Source organism: Antedon mediterranea, chromosome 5, assembly GCF_964355755.1.
Source record: "Antedon mediterranea chromosome 5, ecAntMedi1.1, whole genome shotgun sequence".
NCBI lineage: Eukaryota > Metazoa > Echinodermata > Crinoidea > Comatulida > Antedonidae > Antedon > Antedon mediterranea.
This window is the reverse complement of record NC_092674.1, coordinates 28,478,126-28,498,177: the sequence shown is the minus strand read 5'-3', so window position 1 is coordinate 28,498,177 and position 20,052 is coordinate 28,478,126. Positions and strand designations below refer to the sequence as shown.

Sequence of the window (20,052 nt, the reverse complement as noted above, 5' to 3'; positions counted from 1 at the left end):
GTGCAGGAAAGAGTGAAATTACTGGTTTAGACAAGGCAAGTTGTTTGCGTTGGTTTAGGTAGGCGTGTAGGTGTATTGAAACCGCACACGACCCGATTTCTTCATACCTACGCGGAAATTATTGTAAAGTTTAAACTGTTTCATTTTCGACGGGAAAATGAATATTTCCCTTCATTGATACATATGCTACGGCACTACAACCGCAAAAGTCACAGGGTCCTATTTAATCCGCGCGGTTTCAGACGGTTTTAAGTACTATCCGGTAAGGATTAAACACTTTTTAATTGGGGCCGTTTAATTTTTATTTTTGTGTTCCACGTTGCCAGCCTATCTTTGCGCTCATTTTGCTCGCATATCGACAAACATATAGGTATTTTCTTATTAACTAGGCCTAGGCCTTCATGTAAATGAATAATTAAAATGACTGTTATTGCCTGGAGTTCGAGTGTTATAATATTTATAAAGTTCATCAACTTTTAGCACACGACGGATCATCGGACCTGTATTACAGAGGGCGTTTTAACAATTGTTCCACCATGTTTTTTTGTGGACGAAACGTAAATTGTAGCGAAATGTTTACAAACTGAAAGACGAACATAAACGCTGCTTCTATGTAAGTTTATCATTTTAAAGAAATGTATTGTTATTATGTTTATTATGTGTTATGTTTTCTTTAATGCAAACTTAGAAAATAAGGAGTTTATCAACAAATAACGGCAAAACGATGTACCCAATTTGCAATGCCAAGAAAGAAAAACCATCGCCGAGGTCGTGCGCTACCCGGAAGCCCGACTCAGAATGATAGGCCTAGGCCTAGCTCCATGTTGATGGCAGATCAAGATGCCTGCGGTAATGGTCTTGACGTGGCTCAATTAAGTCAACTGCAAGAAATGTTCAAGGATTCGATAACACCAGAAGTAGTAGAATTATTGTACCTAAATAATGATGGGAAAGGTGATGTACATTTCGTCTGAAAAAATCGAGAATCATTTGTTGTGTTTTGCAGACAATTTGTCTAGGCCTATTAAATCATTCATTCACAATGACAATATCAGTTTGTTTGTAAATATTTGTTTTGTTGATGTTAATAATAATTTTACCAGTACAGTCAGACCAGTAATTACACATTTTTCATCTTCATGCGTGCATATAATTGAAATGTAGTGGTGTTGTTTTTCTTGTTAACCAATTCAATTGTACAGTATCAATATTTAACATTTTTAATGTTTGTGGTAATTCTACATTGGGGATAACAGTGTTCAACATGGTGGTACACAAATAGTTTGAAAAAAAATGATGATGATGTGATGTGCCCAAATATATTGATATACCCAAATATGGCATGACATCATCATGTCCATTATAATAAAGGGCTCATAACATTTTGTTTGATAGTATAGACAGAGCTTAACTCATAGTATGTCATTTTTCATCCAGTCTGTGCACATGTTTTACATGTCATGTCATTCTAGTCTATATTGAATTTTGTTATATAGTATAGAAAATGTCATTTTTATTCATTGTTTTATAAGTAGAATTTATATAATTTTGTTAATTAATGTTGTTTTCTTTTAATTTAGTTGAACCAACTCTTGATGCACTCATTGCAATGTCTGACTCAGTCCGTCCGTCTTTGGTCTCGCAAATCAAGGAGGACGGAATGGAATATTCCGATGATCCATTCCTATCGTCTGGAATGATTAGGAATAGCCTCAACACATTTGGCAATCCAGTTGGAAATAAGCCAGTTGGATTTGAAAGGTCAAAGGTCATCAATGAAATCCCGGTCAATACAAGAGTGACTGTTCCTCCGTTGTTTTCCTCTTTACCGCATTCAGAATACGATAGTAATGGTATGCGTCATGAGAGGTCGGAATCTGTTGGGTGTGCTCCTTTACTTACGCCGGTTGACTTTCCTGGGTTTAATTACCCATCAACTGACATGCCACGACCTTTACTCTCGAACACCGCTATCGATACAAGTCCGATACAGCAACCAATTGTGGAGGATTTAGACAAAACAGAGCAGTTCAGACAATTAATGTCACAACCAATCAACATTCCACGTATGGACACATTTCACATTGAGAAGCCTTTAAGTTTAAGTCCAAAATCACCGAAAATGGAACAAAATGTCTCTAGGTCTCCAAAGTCTGGACCAAGATCTCCAAAAGGACAACCTAAATCACCACATCAACCTAAATCACCGCTTCAACCTAAATCACCGCTTCAACCTAAATCACCACATCAAGCAAAGTCGGACTCTAAAGTTTCTGGAAAAAAGAAAACTTATCATGAAAAGTATCAAGTGCCACCAAGGTTAAAGAAGAAAGCAAAATCTCATGAAATAACCTCAAATAATCTTCGACCAGAGCAGCAATCTGAGAAAAGACGAAAATCTCTTCCAGCTACTTTGTGCAATCCGATGCTAACATCCATCAAAGAAAGAGCTAACTACCTTCCTACAATGGAATGCGAAAACATTTCTCTTGATGTTCCTGATAAAACAATGGTCAAAGTTATTCCAGAAGAAGATGAACTTTCTGATGGAGTTAATGCCATGACAGAGGATGCTGACATGGATGTCTTACTAAATGAAATTAATTCAACTACAAATATAAAAGATAATGAGGATGAGGAAGATGACGATTTTGATTCTATTCTCGGCTTCAGAAAAATCCTGAGCGTTGAGAATCACAAAATGTCCAACTTTGGAAAGCGTTTTGATGATGAGAAGGTAGAAATGCCAAAACAGATATTTATTGACAAACAAGAAGAAGCTCTGCACGAAGCAAGAATGAGTCTTTCGCAGCTAAATGCTGGAGCTAAAGAGTTTGTACCAAGAACTACAACAACTCCTGAACCGAAACTTGACGATTCAGATAGCATTAGTGGTGATTTAGAATTCTCCAAACCGATGATGCAAGAACAGGCTAGTAAGAACGCCAGAAGTATGGTTCAGTTGATAGTGCCATCATCTGGTGGAAAGTTAGCTTTTCAACAACCTAATGGCCATGAAGCAAGCAAGTATGTATTAGTAAGTGCCTGTACTGTTCCTTATGTTCTACTACCTGTACAACCGGTCAGTCCTGACCATTACATGCAATCAAATGCTACACCACCGAATAGTCATCTTGGTAGTCCAGTTTTGAGCCGCAGACCAACAAATGCCGGTCAAGGTACTAAGAAGAAGAAAAGAAAAAATAAAAGTAAGAAGAAGGATTCAGAACCAAAAGGTCAGTCAAGTAAAGAAAGCATTGATGAAAATGACAGTGATAGAACATCTGTGATAATGGACAATGCCCCATCCAAGATATCATCTAAAGAGGAGTCAATGATACCAAAACCAGTGAATGCCAGTGATGTGCCAATCTGGTCGAAAATTCGAACCACAAATTACAAAGCTCAGAAGAAGACGGAAACAACTAGTCCTGAAGAACCAGAAAGATTACCAGATGGTAAAGTGTTATGCTTGATGAGAGGCCTTCCAGGATCTGGAAAGACTACATTAGCCAGGTAAATTATAATTATAATTTGTATTTAATTGCCAGTGGAAATTAATCATAAATACTGACTAGAGCTTACTGTACACCCCTGCCCCCGACAGATCCAGAGTTTTGAAATTGGGGTGGAAGTTTTTTTTGGTGGTGGTCAGGGAGAGGTGTAAATTGTCCTACATTTTGCATTATAATTTTCAAAATTTAGGGGCACCCCCTCACCCCATAGATCACCTATGCCTGCCAATCAATCTTGAGTTGCTTAACTTTTTAGGAAGTTGCAGAGAGAGGGAGCCATATACAGTACAGATGATTATTTCATGAAACGTAATGGAGATTACGAGTATAAAAGAGAGCTGTTAACAAAGGCACATGAATGGAACCAGAAAAGAGGTTTGTACAACTCAAATTAAAATTTCATATACTGATGGTGTTAAGAGTCACTATTCGTATAATCAATACAATATCTATGTTCAGTAAAAGCTCCAGTGTTCTAATGGCTAGGGCACCTGCATATCAAGCAGAAGATTCCGGGTTCGAATCTTGGTTAGACAGCTTTTTCTCATTCTCACAGAATTCCTTATCTTTATTTATATCTTATTTATCTGCCCAGCATTTTTTCATCTCTTTCTTGTTTTTGTTTTAATTGATTGTATTTATTTTATGCTCATCAAAGAAATAAAGTGGAGCTGTAGTTTGGTGGTTAACATGCTTGCCTTCAAACCCAAGGTCCGGGGTTCAATCCTGATCTAGTGACATGGTTGTAACTCACGACTCTTTCAACTCCACTCCCTAAGCATCAAATGAGACTTAGTTAATATAAACATGATAAATAAGTGTTTATCAATCCTGTAATTGGCGAGTTTGTGGTCGCTGTTGGATGCGTATGAAATTAAGAAAATTAATTTTAAAAAATGAAACGAACTTGATAATTCAATTTGCAAATAAAGTCTGATGTGCCCAAATATGGCAGTGATGTGCACAAATATAGTAGTGATATGACATCATCATTTCCATACCTGTGTATGGGCACATCACATTTGTTGTCACATAAAATGTGATAGTGTAGACAGAGCTTATACAGTACTTGTATTCAATTTTCTATTTCAGTCTATGAGGCTTTAGAGAAAGGAATAACTCCTGTAATAGTTGATAATACAAACATACAAAAACATGAAATGAGGCCATACATAGACATGGTAAGTTCTCCATGTTAGAACATATTTACTAAGCATGTGATGTGCTTTCAACCAATTGCTAAAGGGTAAATGTTTGAGCCATAATGTAATAAATGTGTTATTGCCATTCAAACAGTTTATTAGAGTTCTATACACATTCTGTGTTATATGAATTCATGATTGAAATCTCTTATTTGCATCCTGTATTGTCAATTACTGTGAACTAATGCATACAAAAGCATTCTAAGAACTTGACTACTTCTCTACATAATGATTTTACAAGGTCAGTAAGCATTAACAATGTACAATGAACAAGCTAAAAGGATATAATAGTGTATACAAATCACAAGCAATTTGTATGTTTTACATTTTTGTTCAAAATGGTGTCTATTATTATGTGTAGAACCCCTATTAAGGGGACACCTTTGGGACCATACAAAGTGTCCCCTGAATAGGGATGTCTCTTGAATAGGAATTGTCTGTGTTATAACTAGGGGTAATACACCTAGTGTTAAAACTTACATTTCCTCTTGTTTGTTTTATAGGAAAGTGTCTATTCAATAATAGTATAATTAATAATTATATCTTTCTTTCTTTCTTTCTTTTTTTCCCTTCCCTTTCTCTTTCTCTTTCTCTTTTCTTTCTTCATTCTTCCTTCACTTTTCAGCCTGTTGCATGTTATACATACAATACATGATAAAACAGTATTGCTTACGTCATGAAAATAAATATTTAATTCATAGTAAGGAGAACTTTGCTATAACCCAATTACAACCCATAATGTGTAGCTAACCCTTATCTTAATTAACTCTAATTGGGGACCAGTTAAAAATGTATTGTCCCCCAAAAACATGAAAAATGAAGAATAATAAAATCAGGCTTTAAATATGGTATTTTGTAGTTTAAACAAAGTTAATTACTTCAGTAGAAAAAAAAAATGAAAAAAAAAAATGTTTTCAGTTATAAAATGACAAAATAAACTTTTAAAATCAACCAAAAACACAATGCCTGGCAGCCAATTTGACTATTTTTTGCTTTAATTACAGTTTTTTTCTGGTAAATTATTTTTTTTCTGTCCAATTTTTGGTCAAAGTGAATAAATATTATGCGACATTAAAATGGCATATTCCACAGAAACATTTTTAAGAATTAATTTTTCAGGGGACAAACATCTTTAATGTGACAATGTAAACCATAAAATGTCCTCTTTCAATACTACTTGTATAATTTAGTCATTTTGTCACAATTAAGCACTATTTTTAAATTGCTTTTTATTTATAATATGTAGATTGAAAGTGTATTTGTTAATCTATTGGATGTATTCTGACTTTTTATTGAAGATTAGAATGAAATCACATCGTTTGTATTTTTTATTCTTTTAAAGGCAAAAAAGATGTATTATCATGTTGTGATAAGGGAACCAGATACGCCATGGAAACGGAATCCAAATCAGTTGGCAAAGTAAGACCATATAATATTCATTGATTTATATTTGTTTGCTTTAAAAGTAAACATCAGACGTATTGGCTTATTGGGCACTGGACGAGAGAAGCCCTTGATCAATGTTAGGACCAATCAAGGTGCTTTAAACAGTCCTGGCTTTGTTTGTATCAAACCTGTTAGTGGCGGTGATTATTGCTTGGCTTTGATTGAATGAAATAAAATAATCATTTGTATACCACTCTTTACATTAAACCTGTAAATAATACGACATTTCAACTTGTTGTCAACAAGTCTTCATCTGGAAATGACTGGATGTTAGTGGTTGCTAGGAGTGATTTTGACAATTTAAATAATTTAATCAATTAATTAAAAAATTTTAAATTTTTAAAATTAATTCATCAGTGCCCCTCTGAAACAAACTTTATCCTCTGCTATTCCATAACTGTATAATTATTTAGTTTTTGTATGATTTTGTTAATTTAAAACTATAATGTATTGTATTGTGTATTTTATAAATATTACCAACAAACAAGCAAGTGTATCTATAAAATAATTTTTATTTGCATTATATTTTATTATATACAGGCGATGTGTTCATGGGGTTCCAAAAGAAAGAATAACATTGTTACTTGACAATTATGATCCCGAAATGACAGTAGAAAAAGTTATGGGATGGAAAAATAATTCAGAAATGATTGTGAAAACTATCAATACACGAACCATAGCCGAGAACAACGCAAATAATGACAATTGTGACCAAAAAGATTTGAACAAACAGACTGAACACAACCAAATAAAAAATGGTTGCAAGCAGGAAAACGATGTCAACAAACTCGAGGCACAGAGAGGTCAAATGTTGTCAACAGCTCAACAGCGCTTAACACATGTTCGTAAATTGGGGAACGTTGTTTCACCTGTCATCTGCACTGCTTTTAACACTACGGGGGAAAGTTCTGTAGATCAAAGGTCAGAGGTGAAGATTAAGAAGGTGCCCCCTGATGGACCACTTCACCAAGCGACTAGTACAGAAACCAAGAGAATCAGTAATAAGAAACGTATTCATTCTCTTATCAAAGAAGATAAAATAGAAATAAGTGATGATGACGAAATCGACAGAAACATACATGGAGATTCGTTTGAGGTTGAACCAGACATATTTTTCGATGATGTGAACCAATTAGAATCAAATGACAAAGTTACTGCAGTAACTAGTAAAGCTGCTGCAGTAAATGTATATCCAATAGACTTTGCTTTACTGCAGAGAATCGAAGCTGGACTTCAAGATATAGATTTACTTCAGGATGTGACTGTTTTAACCGCTGTTCGTTCAAATTTTATTCCAAGTGAGTGTTGCGACTCAGCACCAGGCATTCCTTTAATAGCGACGCTAGACAAAGGTTCAATGACCTTAGACTTTGAGACTGATGATTACTATGATGAAGAAATCAAAACATTTCTAAGTTGTTTTCCTTCTGTCCCTAAAGAGGATCTTCTGCACGTTCTTGAGCAGTGTGATAACAACACCCAATGGGCTAGCGAAATTCTATTAGACTCGAACTTATGTCAACCGAATAGTAGCCCTGCACAGCAAACGACATCTGCTGGCAGTAGCTTGATGGATGAACCTTCTAAGGAAAGAGCGACAGCTTTACAAGAGGAAAGCTCTCCTTCGAATCCTTGTATTCCTTCTTCCACCGCCACTGATTTGGATGTTGCATCGAATGCTTCACAAGAGCAAGATAGTTTAAATGTTGCTAAAGACACTAACCCCGAAAAGGAAAGACTTCTTGTTTTACAACTAGATGCATCGTTTTTAAGGAAATTACATGAGCGATTTGGAGACGGATCATTTGCAGATTTAGGTAAAATAATATTCCTAAAGTTGTTTTACTGAAATGGTTTTACAATCAGCTTGGCTAGAGGGTCTTTCACACCTGTTCTGACACTGTTCCCGGTCCGGCGCCGGCAACTCAAATCAAACATCAATGTTTCGTTTTCAAACAGCTATATGCATATCGATTGCGGTATAGCCGCATGCAGCATCTTGAAATACGATAAATTGACGTCCAATTTGCCGGCGCCGAGCCTATAACCGTGCTGGAACAGGTGTGAAAGACCCTTTAAACTGTCGCCAAATGTCCCAAATTGTACGCATATATTAGAATATCCTATACATTGTAGTGTCTTATAGATAATACTTTATAGAGTAGGTACTAACCAGTGGCATAACACAGTGGGCAAAGGCCTTTGGTTTTGAACTCTTAATCTGTTTAGTTACATTGAACTGTTTACGCTCTGGGCCCCTAGGTTTAGCCAGTGACCGCTCATTGCTATAGTGGCGTAATGTAGTGGGCAAAGGCCCCTGGCTAAATAAATTGTTTAATTTCCCACTAATTTAGGACTGGCGGCTGCGGAAGACCTACAAGTAGCATTACCACATGACCTTACATCAAGGATCTACAACGCGTGGTTGGAAACTTTAAAGAACAAATATTTAGCTGAGAACATTTCTACCAACATTGGAAAGTTAAAAGCAGGTAGAGTTGCAATATCAATACTAAATACTAATAAATTAATTCATGAATTTGTAGTTGAACATTTTTTCTTTTATTGAAATGACAGACTTACTGCCTGTCTATATTTGAGTATATGTACTTACTATTTACTTAGTCCGGGACAAACTTATGTGACTAGTCTATTCCTCCATAACTTCCTATCTGCCATTGTGACAGCCAGTTCTTCTCTCTGCACACCAGCATCTGTCTGAAGTACATCAATGTATGTGCTGGTCAGTACAGTATGTGTAGAAAGGAAAAAATGTAAAAAAAATTTGTATCTAAATTTGGAACATATATTTTATCCCAGAGCGGGCTTATAACAGAGTGGGCTTATACCTTTAGTTATTGATATTACTGTGCTTGGTAGTAATTCTAATTTTTCAAAACTATGTTAGACGAAGATTTTGCAAAGAAGCTACAACAAGAAGAAGACTACCTCCACATGAAAGAGGTGCAAGAAGCAAAGCTGACCACATTGAAGCGCCGACCCTGGTTAAGAAGCGGTCACAACTATCAACCCAATATGGTGGACATTAGGCCGGACGGCACGGCCAGTTACCACCAACCAGGTTTGAATGAAGGCAGTGAGGAGATTGGTCTAAGAGAGATTATGGATCAAGAAAGAAATCTACAACTAGTGAACGATCTTGTATGTATACTGCATTAAATTGGTATTGATTGATTGGTGGATGGATGGATGGATTGATTGATTGATTGATTGATTGATTGATGGATTGATTGATGAAGTGATTGATTGGTGTTAGATTGATTGATGGAGTGAAGGATTGATTAATGGATTGGTTGATGGATTGATTGATTGATTGAAGAATTGACAACTGCATCACACTTTTATTTTCAGTTTCAGCCACTACCAGATGAATCGTTCCTTGCTACAAAAATTAAGAGAGACATGCTGTTCAAAAGATTTCCAAAAATTGATAAAGATGTTTTAGAGAACCTCTTCTCTGCTAACCAGTAAGTGTTGAGAGGTTTTCTGTGCTCCAGTGGGAATCTTGTTATTTTTGTCAACAGCAGGTTAACTTGTCGTTTACATGATCATGTGGAGTAACCCATGACAGTTTTAACTTTTAATTGGATACTTAGTAATTAACCCTTCATTCCTTAGGCTAGTGTCCTAATTTTTTCCCAGAATAATGTCGTACTGTAAATTAAATATTAATATTAATTTATATTTTATTTTATAGGTACAATCTTAGTAATACCATTCGTAATATTGAGAGCTCGTACAACTTGCATCCTGAACCAATCCACATCGTGCTCTCTGCCAAAGCAAGAGAAGAGCTTGAGAAACAGCTGCTGCTTCAGGCAGAAGAAGACATCCAGAAGGCGACCTCTGACACGGTTGACTACCAACTTGATAAGGTAAAATCAATGAATTTGTAATATTTACAGTAGTTACTTTAAATTAGTGACGTAACAGCTATGAGCGCTCACTGGCTAAACCCAGGGGCCCCTGAGCTTATAGAGGCCCTGAGCAGTGCAAGAGGAGAAATAAGGCATTAAAATATGTCGAATAAGGCAAAAAAACGGCCGAGGCTTCCAGTGTTGGAGGGCCACTTAGCGTCCCTAAACCAGCTACCTCAGACCTCTACGTTACTCAACTGCTTTCATTAGTTAAATATAATTGGTCAGATGTTTTGCCCTACTTTGACGTTCTAAAGTACATTGAGAATACTTGGGGGAAAAATTGATTATAGTTTTTTACACAATATAAACCAATAGTTATCAATCAATAACGAAATTGCATTTTTAATGTTTTAATATTGTTAATTATTGTATTGTTTATATACATAATACCAAGATAATTTTAACAATGTTTTATAAATCAATTTTTATTTACATAAATAGAATGAAGAGTTGGATATTGATTACCCGGACGATGCAGAGTATGTGGATTTCCGTGTGAATGCTATTCTGCACAGGCGACTCCAGGCTGAATGTTTACAAAAAGCGTCTGAGGCATACCAGAAAGGACAGGGACAACTTGCTTCCTATTATGCCGAAAAGGTTAGTTAACACATCTTCTTTTAAATTTTTACCAATTTTTGATTGATATTTCTGTATATAATATAGGTTTGTTAAAACAAACATCTACAGTAATGTTGGTCTTTTTTTAATGAAGGGTCGTGAACATAAAGAGAAAATCAAAGAGGCAAATCAAGATGCAGCTAACAGGATCCATCAGACTTTGTGAGTTTTCATTTATTTTTTGTTAGAATCTCTAGACAATCTAACACAAAAACGTGTGATGGTGTCCATATAATGGGCATATCACATTTTTTTGTAGCATAAAGTGTAGACAGAGTGTTATTCCAACTCTATATCAAATTGTTTTTATCATACTCCAGAACCATATTTCTATGAAATATCTATACTGATTGAAAGGTAGACCAACGAACTGGTTGGTCACCTAAATAAATTAAAACCAACAAAATGGAAATTTAATAACAATGGCTTTTCTTACCAGCAATTAAAAAAAAAATGTTATTCTCTTTTGCGTTGATATATTTTACTCTATATCATACTTGTCTGTGATTCCCTCTATTTAGGTACATGCCATTTTTAATATAATTTTATTTCTCCACTTAACTTAGAAATAAGAACTACTTAAAGTCGAACATTCTAGACTTGCATCATTTTCACGTTGATGAAGCCATCAAAGTGTTGGAGGAAGCTTTGTTGAAGAAGAAGCAGGAACTGAAGGTGATGGAACAAAAGCCAAAGACTCTCCACTTGTCTGTGATAACAGGGAGAGGCAAGAACAGCCCTCAAGGTATTGCTAGAATTAGACAAGCTGTCCAAGAACATCTAAAAAAACACAATTATCAGTAAGTTTTTTTTCTCCATGTCTGACTTTTAGCAATCTTTTCACTTAAGTGTAAAGATAATTAAATATTTTTTAAGTGAAAAATGATACTTTTTTTTATCATACCAATTCTTTTTATCCTAAGAAATGGACTTTCATCTAAGATTAGCACAAAAAAATATGCACACTTGTTAAAGTTATTTTGAAAAGTGACTTAACCAAAATCATCTTAAAGAAAGTCAAAATGATTGTTTTGCTAAGCAAGTTTGATAAATGTGACCTCTGGTTCTTAAAGCAAAATGCAGATGCACATACATGTTTATACTTTGTTTCTGCTGCCATGAAGTAACTGTAACTGCTGTTCAATTCTTAGGAATGCAGTTTTCCAAATATATTTGAATGAAAAGATAAAATATACAGTAATATTGTTTAGAACATAAATTAATTGATATTTATTGTTTAGCTGATTTGTTTATTAATTCATGTTTGTTATTATTGCATTAATATTAATTATTTTGTTGTTTTACTAGGTTTTATGAAAATACTCCAGGCATTGTCAAGATTTCCCTAAAGCCGATCATATGCTGATTCACATTTCAAATGATGATACAACGAATCATCAAAATCTTATCTCCATCGTCTTATAGTCTCCTCATCATTGTATCTTTTTTATAATATGTAGAACAAATTAATGTAATGGTATTGTGCTGTAGTTGTTGATGTTTTTGCTTGGTGTTTAAGTTTTATCGTGAGATATTTTTTTGGTAATACTGTAGTACAAAATCATGTCTGGATTTTAATTTTTAGTTGTATAACAATTGTTCTTGGTGTATCCATGTGAGATGTATAGAACGAAAATAGGAAGTATAGAATATGGGAAGTATAGAAAGAAAATAGGAAGTATAGAAAGAAAATAGGAAGTATAGAAAGAAATTAGGAAGTATGGAATATAGGAAGTACAGAATGTGGGAGATATAGAAAGAAAATGGGAAGTATAGAAACAAATTGGGAAGTACAGAAATAATATAGGAAGTATAGAATGTGGGAAGTACAGAAAGAATATGGGAAGTAATATAATGTAGGAAGTATAAAATATGAGAAATATAGAATATAGGAAATATAGAATATAGGAATTAGATGGGAAGTATAGAATATGGGAAGTATAGAATATGGGAAGTAGATGGGAAGTATAGAATATGGGAAGTATAGAATATGGGAAGTAGATGGGAAGTATAGAATATGGGAAGTAGATGGGAAGTATAGAATATGGGAAGTAAAGAATATGGGAAGTATAGAATATGGGAAGTATAGAATGTGGGAAGTAAAGAATATAGGAAGTATAGAATATGGGAAGTATAGAATATGGGAAGTATAGAATATGGGAAGTAGATGGGAAGTATAGAATGGGGGAAGTAAAGAATATAGGAAGTATAGAATATGGGAAGTAGATGGGAAGTATAGAATATGGGAAGTATAGAATGTGGGAAGTATAGAATGTGGGAAGTAAAGAATATAGGAAGTATAGAATGTGGGAAGTATAGAAGGATGCTAGTTAAGTCGCCCCATCGCAAAGTCGCCCCATACAAAGTCGCCCCTTACACAGTCGCCCCATCGCAAAGTCGCCCCGACACAGTCGCCCCATTGCAAAGTCGCCCCAACGCAAAGTCGCCCCAACGCAAAGTCGCCCCAACGCAAAGTCGCCCCATCGCAAAGTCGCCCCATCGCAAAGTCGCCCTATCGCAAAGTCGCCCCAAAACGTTAAAAAATAGTTTACAAGTGCGTAAAATGTCGCAATGATACACAAAATAACACGGAAAGTCTCAGGTCACACGATCGGCGCGCACCTCCATCATCAGAGAGGAAGCCCCCAATCACTCCGCGGTCGCACTAACGTGCTAGCTTTACCAGAGGGAAACCCCGTAATTACTCCGCCGTTGTCGCACTACAACGCACCATCTGAAATGGGGAAACCCCGCCGGAGTTTTACGATGATATCAGTTGCGTTCGAAATCGGTCGCGTTTAATTTTGGTCGCGATAAAATGATGTTATACGATCTAGATTATTTTTACTTTGGTCGATGAATATTTATTATTATTATTAGGCCTATATTAATAATTGATTTTTGTTTTTATTTTACATATCAGTATGATGAGAAAGATGTTTACAAGATGATTACAATTTGTAAACATAGTTTAAGATTATAGTATTATCCAGCATAATGTCATTTAACAGTACATAATTATTTAAATGTGAAATATTTTATAGGAAACGTAGGCTACGTCTGTGTCTTTTATTTTATACGTAAAACAATTTATTTATAAACATTCAGTTTACTATTATATACATAGTATTACAATGAACATTGATTGTAAGCCTGGAAAGGCAATCCCATCATTATATCCATTATAAAATGGCATCATATCACCACTATGTCGTATATAAATGATGACGTGCGTGTGTATTCGTTGTACGTCCGTGTACGTATTATTCCGTGCCTCTTCACTGTCTTGTTTAAATTAAAATTAAATAAACACCCGATATGAGGATATTTATTAGGCATGATAATTAGAATGTTCTATAACCAAAAGGGTTGAAAAGAATGTTGAATAAAAGGCGACTCGCCATCTGAAACATTCTCTGAAACCAATCGGAGCCGCGCCTTCTGGTATCTGCAGTTTCCTCACAGCTGCTACGTCTTTCTGCTGACCGTCGGGGATTCCCCTTTTTAAAAAATATGCACACGATACTGTACGATGGTTTTTCCATGGTCAAAATGTAGCGTTTAAATTTTACTAAAATACCTGCATGTAAAATATCGGCGATGAAATCCTTTTTTTTTTTATTCATTTTGAAAAGTCATTATAAAATTAAGACACATAACTTGTCAATAAATGCAAAATGATCAATAAGTAGCCTATAACACTCATTGTTTTAACTACTGTAAATCTATACGAAGGCCTACTACACATGTATACATTTATTATATTATCCTAAAAAATGAGCTGGTATCTACGCGTAGGTTGAAAAAAGATTCGTAATTGTGGCTCTGGTAACTAATTTTAAAATCCTATTAAATTAACATTTTTAAAACTATAAATCAGGGATAATCTTTTTAGAACTTTCAAACAAGGGACTATTTTTTTAATGATTTTTAAAAAGCACATCACTCCATTAAAACCTGTAAAATAAAAATTAAAACACAAATTATGTATATAATAGTAAATATTATAATTATTATTATGTATACGACATTTAGCGCGACCAAAGTAACAACGCAATCGATATCAAACGCAACCGATATGATTAAAACCGTGGGCGACTTTGCGATGGGGCGACTTTGCGTTGGGGCGACTTTGCGATGGGGCGAATTTGCGATGGGGCGACTTTGTAATAGGGCGACTTTGCGATGGGGCGAATGTGCCGGGGCGACTTTGCGATGGGGCGACTTTGCGATGGGGCAACTTTGTATTGGGCGACTTTGTATGGGGCGACTTTGCGATGGGGCGACTTGACTGGATCCCGTCCCGTATAGAATATGGGAAGTATAGAATGTGGGAAGTATAGAATATAGGAAGTAGATGGGAAGTATAGAATATAGGAAGTATAGAATATAGGAAGTAGATGGGAAGTATAGAATATAGGAAGTAGATGGGAAGTAAAGAATATGGGAAGTATAGAATATAGGAAGTAGATGGGAAGTATAGAATATGGGAAGTAAAGAATATAGGAAGTATAGAATATGGGAAGTATAGAATGTGGGAAGTATAGAATATAGGAAGTAGATGGGAAGTATAGAATATGGGAAGTAAAGAATATAGGTAGTAGATGGGAAGTATAGATTATAGGAAGTATAGAATGTTGGAAGTAAAAAATAATTATATTGAAGTTTATATTTAGATATGTTTAAAATATGAGAAGGATATGGGATGGATATGGGATGTATAAATATAAAATATGGGAGTTGAATAAGGACTTTTTTGGGAAATATGGGAAGTATAGTATATAGTTATATTTGTATTTTAATGAGAATTTAACCATGTTATAACAATAACATTGCTCGTCTTTCAGGGGGTCACAGCTTCCGGGAATTATGGAGTGAGTGATTCCACGGATCTGTAAAAGTAAGAGGGAGGTCAACTCTATGTATACCATATAGATCCAAAACAATCACATAATGCTTTGTGAGCATGTGCAGATGATTGTTATGCTCCATTGCTTTATAGTCTAATACTACATAGTGCAATTGAAAACTCCATAATATATTTAGATTATCAAAGATTTATCGAATCAAATTATAAACTTTCTCTTCTTCAAATGATTTTTACGAGTTTAGAAGTTTGAATTTTACAGTTGTCATTCATAGTTCATACTGTGTGATACATTATGTATTAAAGTAATTAATTAATAATAAAAATTGTATGTACATATAATATAATAATTTTCATTTTAATTCCACCATGAACTTGATCCATTCCCCTTAGTATATAGTTACAAAATGATCAAAAGATATAAATATTAATTTTAATGGATCTTTCAATTTGTAAATAGCTTTTTAAAGAATTATTTTGATATTTTGAAAGACCAACCTATAATAATATTTAGAATTCAAAATTAGTAGAAAGAAAATATCTGCATTTTTGAAAATATTTTTATAATAAGAATAGTTAATTGAGAATTATGAGGACAGTTTTGTATAATTTTACAAGCTTTTGTATATAGACAAATGTATTATTTTGTGCTTTTTTGGAAATGTAAGCATTTGTTGTAAATAATTTTAATGCTGTATCCATGTTTGTACATAATTCCTAGTTTGTAAATAATCTAGAATGAAACTGCCTGGATAACATTGGTGCTGTGTGAATGCATGTTTTATCTGTGTATTGTTGTAGTAGCTTTTGATTCCTAAAGGTCTGTTCGCACTAAACATCAAAAGAATGTGGGTGCCTTAAGCGTGGTTCCCACTAGTGACGCAACGACGTAACGCAACGCAAGTGAATTGACCAATCACAAGCGGTCGCTTATTCGCTTGTGATTGCTAACTGTCTATAACTTCGCTTGTCATTGGTTAAAACGCTTGCGTTGCGTCGCTAGTGGGAACCACGCTTTATGGGAACCACGCTTAATAGGAGAGTCTCTTTTGTTATAAACATATATTCCCTTTCATTAATTTCACGGCAAAGTGCCCCACCCCCCCCCTAATAGGGGTGTCCCTTGACGTTTGAGTGTCCCCTTGATAGGGCGCAGTAGGGTGTGCGTCCGAATCCCCTGAATTGATTCTTTTCGAATAGAGGGGTATCTAAATAAGGACTATAGTATTGTTAAATGAACGCCTTGTAAGATAGTATCATGTGTCCTACCAGAAAATTGCATTTTTTAAAAGTACCTGTCATGTATGGTGTAGTAGTATTTATGAGATGACTTAAGAATAACAAATGATATTTTTGTCGTACCTGTCACGTATGCTTTTGTTAGTAAGGATTGGTAATACTTAAGTATCATTTTTACCACAGAAAATGAAATCTGATTTGCTTATTCAAATGTAAAACGCACTGCTATTTTATTAGTATTAATTTTAAAGTTTATTAACCATTCATAGAGCTTGGTTCCCACTAGCGACGCAACGTACGTAACGTAAAAAAATTCCCTTCCAATAATTGTGTTTTCCCCCGCCTGCGTGAAATCAAACCTGCGATGTTTGCAGCAATGTTGCATCGTCGGTTCCCACGTATGATTACGCAATACAGCACTTTGCGTCAATACGTCGCTGTGTTGCGTTACGTTGCGTCGCTAGTGGGGAACCACAACACATTCGCATTCAAACAACCGTACTCCCTCACACGCACTGTTGATTAAGGAAAAAGTACCAACGGTTTGATGATAGTACGTTGGGAAAATTATTGTTATTAGAATTAATATTAAATATATGTTGTGTAGTTATTTTTTCATATTTTTATTAAGACAGTTGGAAAATAAAAAAGGCTATATGATAATAAAGTAATGTTATGCTAATCTACAATGATAACAAAACAAGTGGGAGTGAAATTGAATGTTGTCTAATACGGTTGCAGATTTCTGCAAAATAGAAAATAATGCGGCGTGCCATAACGCCGTAAAGCGTGGTAAAAAGCGTGGTTCCCACTAGCGACACAACACAAGGACGTAAACGCAACGCAAGCGAATTGACCAATCACAAGCGATGGCTTATTCGCTTGTGATTGCTAACTGTCTATAACTTCGCTTGTCATTGGTTAAAACGCTTGCGTTGCGTTTACATCCTGGCGTTACGTTCTAGTGGGAACCAAGCTTTTAGCAATACAACACTTTGCGTCGATACGTCGCTGCGTTGCGTTCTAGTGGGAACCACGCTATAGTTAGCTGTAGAGTCGCGTTGCACGCGACTAAAAAGCTTGCTGATTGAACACGTGTCGGCGTCAAATTCGTAAAATAATCTTATTGTGTCCATTGTAATTGTCTTACTAATTGGTCACGTGTCAGCGTCGCACTTATTTCAACAGTCGTCGTATTTCAGGTGGGCGAATGGATAATTTTGTGAGTTTGTTTATGTAAGGCGCATGTTATATTAAACCCCTTTCTTTCTAAATAGGAAACCCGAGTAAATTTGGTATAGCCAGTCAATTAAAATTTGCAATGTGATCGTTTATGATGAGTGGTTCATTCAAATAAGAACACTGATTGATCGCTGACAGTTATTGACTAACATGACAGCGTAATTTAAAGATCTTTAGGCCTATTAAGTTTCAAGCAGCGCATCCGCCAAACATTATATAATACCTGTGAGCACTGTCTGGTGTGTGTTATTTTAGTTATTCTAACATCAAAAGTATTTGGCCTATATGATATGAGATAACTATAGTTATCTCAGATATGATTTAACCATGGAGCTATAACGTAGTGAAACCTTATTTATTTATTTTAACAACATATTTATACAGGATAATACACAATCAAGTAGAGATAAACTTGTTTTGCATTAGTGGCGTTCACATCGAACTATGGCTAGTTAATTTAAGTAGATTATCTACATGATCTCGCCATAATTTGGATGTGAACGCTCAATTATGTCCGGATGATGTTTTTTTTCTGGACAATTATTGCTGCTTGGATTTAGAAGTAAATCCAAGGATAGCCAGTTATTTTATGAGGGTAATCCAATTAACAACCCAGTGGGTGGCCTTTAGCCTCATTTGCACCAATGAAATTGAAGAATTTTTTAACCCATTTCATTTTCATATTTAACATTTGAATTGCAAAGAATATGGTCATTCTTCATTGTGTACCCCATAAAATGTCCTAAAAAATTAAATGAACTATGTCTGACGAGGACAGAGGTCTAATAGATATTAGAAGATGGTAGGCCTAAAATATTTACTATACTGAAAAATAGAATACAAAATTTAACACAGAAAGTAAAATGACCAATTGTTTGTAATCAGAAGTTAAAAGTAAACAACATACGGGATAAATAAAAGAAATAGATGATTTTTTTAAACATAAAATAGCATTTAAAATCTCCAATACCAGGATTTTATGAAATTTAATTAACTAGACATAATTGTACCAAAGAACGGGATTTGTCAAGGTTAGTCCAGTTAGTAGAAAATTGTTAAATCCACTTCTTCTAGACATAGTTCCATGTGAACCCCACTATTGTGGTCCTGTCGACAAAATGTCACGTGAAACAAAACAAAGTATTAGGGATAGTATGTCTATTTGTATACGTCTATTTTTATACTTCTATGATTTAACTTTCGTGGTGCTAGCTTGATAGGCCTACGCTTCATTGACAACTTTAGCCTGCTCCGGCTCAGACCCTTATTTATATCGCCATTTGTCATATTCGAGTGTACCGTTGAGTAGTTTTTCCGTTGAGTACTTCTTTAACGGAGTATTTTGAGCGTTGAGATTGTTCTTAACGAAAAATCTTTCGTTGTCAACGTTTTCTATTCGAATGACTTTCTGTTGAGCACAAATTTACAATTCGAATACAAAAAGTACTCAACAAATCTTTACGTTGACAACGAAAGTTTCCAATCGAATACGACAATTGTGTCCGTTTCTTTATTACAAAGTCACACCTCCACACGTTAAGCTTGGTTCTCCTAGTACGTACTAGTACGCAACGCAATGACGTTAGCAACAACAACGCAATCGAATAGACCAATCAAAAGATTGGAAAAGAAACAAGCTTTTAGTTCTTTGTGTGGCACTCTGGTTATTAATAAATCGGCTCTTTTAATTTAGCAGTAAAATATTCGTATCCATTGTTCTGTAATTGATTGTGTCCCCATTTCAGGGTCGTCTATTCTTTACCTTGTCAACGTTTTTTGCTTACGATGAGACATGCTTTTACACACATTGTACACTCATGCCAATTGTTGATGTATTATGAGAAAATTGTTGTCTCAGATATCATCGTGTTTAATTTTCTCTGATGAAAACTAAAACTTATAACGTGACAGCATCTAATTTGAAAAAAATAAACGTCGTTTGCGTTGCTGTCACTTGACATTAGTTTACAATACGTCAG

The 20,052-nt window shown here is 35.0% G+C and overlaps 1 protein-coding gene across 2 annotated transcripts; it reads left to right on the top strand.

Moving 5' to 3' along the window:
• Window positions 1-556: 556 nt before the first annotated feature.
• Window positions 557-17,746, top strand: LOC140050252 (NEDD4-binding protein 2-like). Of its 2 annotated transcripts, none has more exons than XM_072095363.1 (15): window positions 557-613; window positions 1,581-3,516; window positions 3,772-3,890; window positions 4,608-4,696; window positions 6,060-6,136; window positions 6,704-7,980; window positions 8,518-8,655; window positions 9,072-9,325; window positions 9,536-9,651; window positions 9,882-10,059; window positions 10,546-10,704; window positions 10,820-10,887; window positions 11,292-11,525; window positions 12,034-13,031; window positions 15,287-17,745. In XM_072095363.1, exons 2-14 carry the CDS (start codon window positions 1,610-1,612, stop codon window positions 12,089-12,091), a joined length of 4,674 nt encoding a protein of 1,557 aa, XP_071951464.1. In that variant the 5' UTR covers window positions 557-613; window positions 1,581-1,609; the 3' UTR covers window positions 12,092-13,031; window positions 15,287-17,745. The 2 variants fall into 2 exon arrangements, with proteins under 2 accessions (XP_071951464.1, XP_071951463.1); XM_072095362.1 differs by lacking the exon at window positions 557-613 and adding an exon at window positions 624-954 and having other exon boundaries at window positions 15,287-17,746.
• Window positions 17,747-20,052: the final 2,306 nt, after the last annotated feature.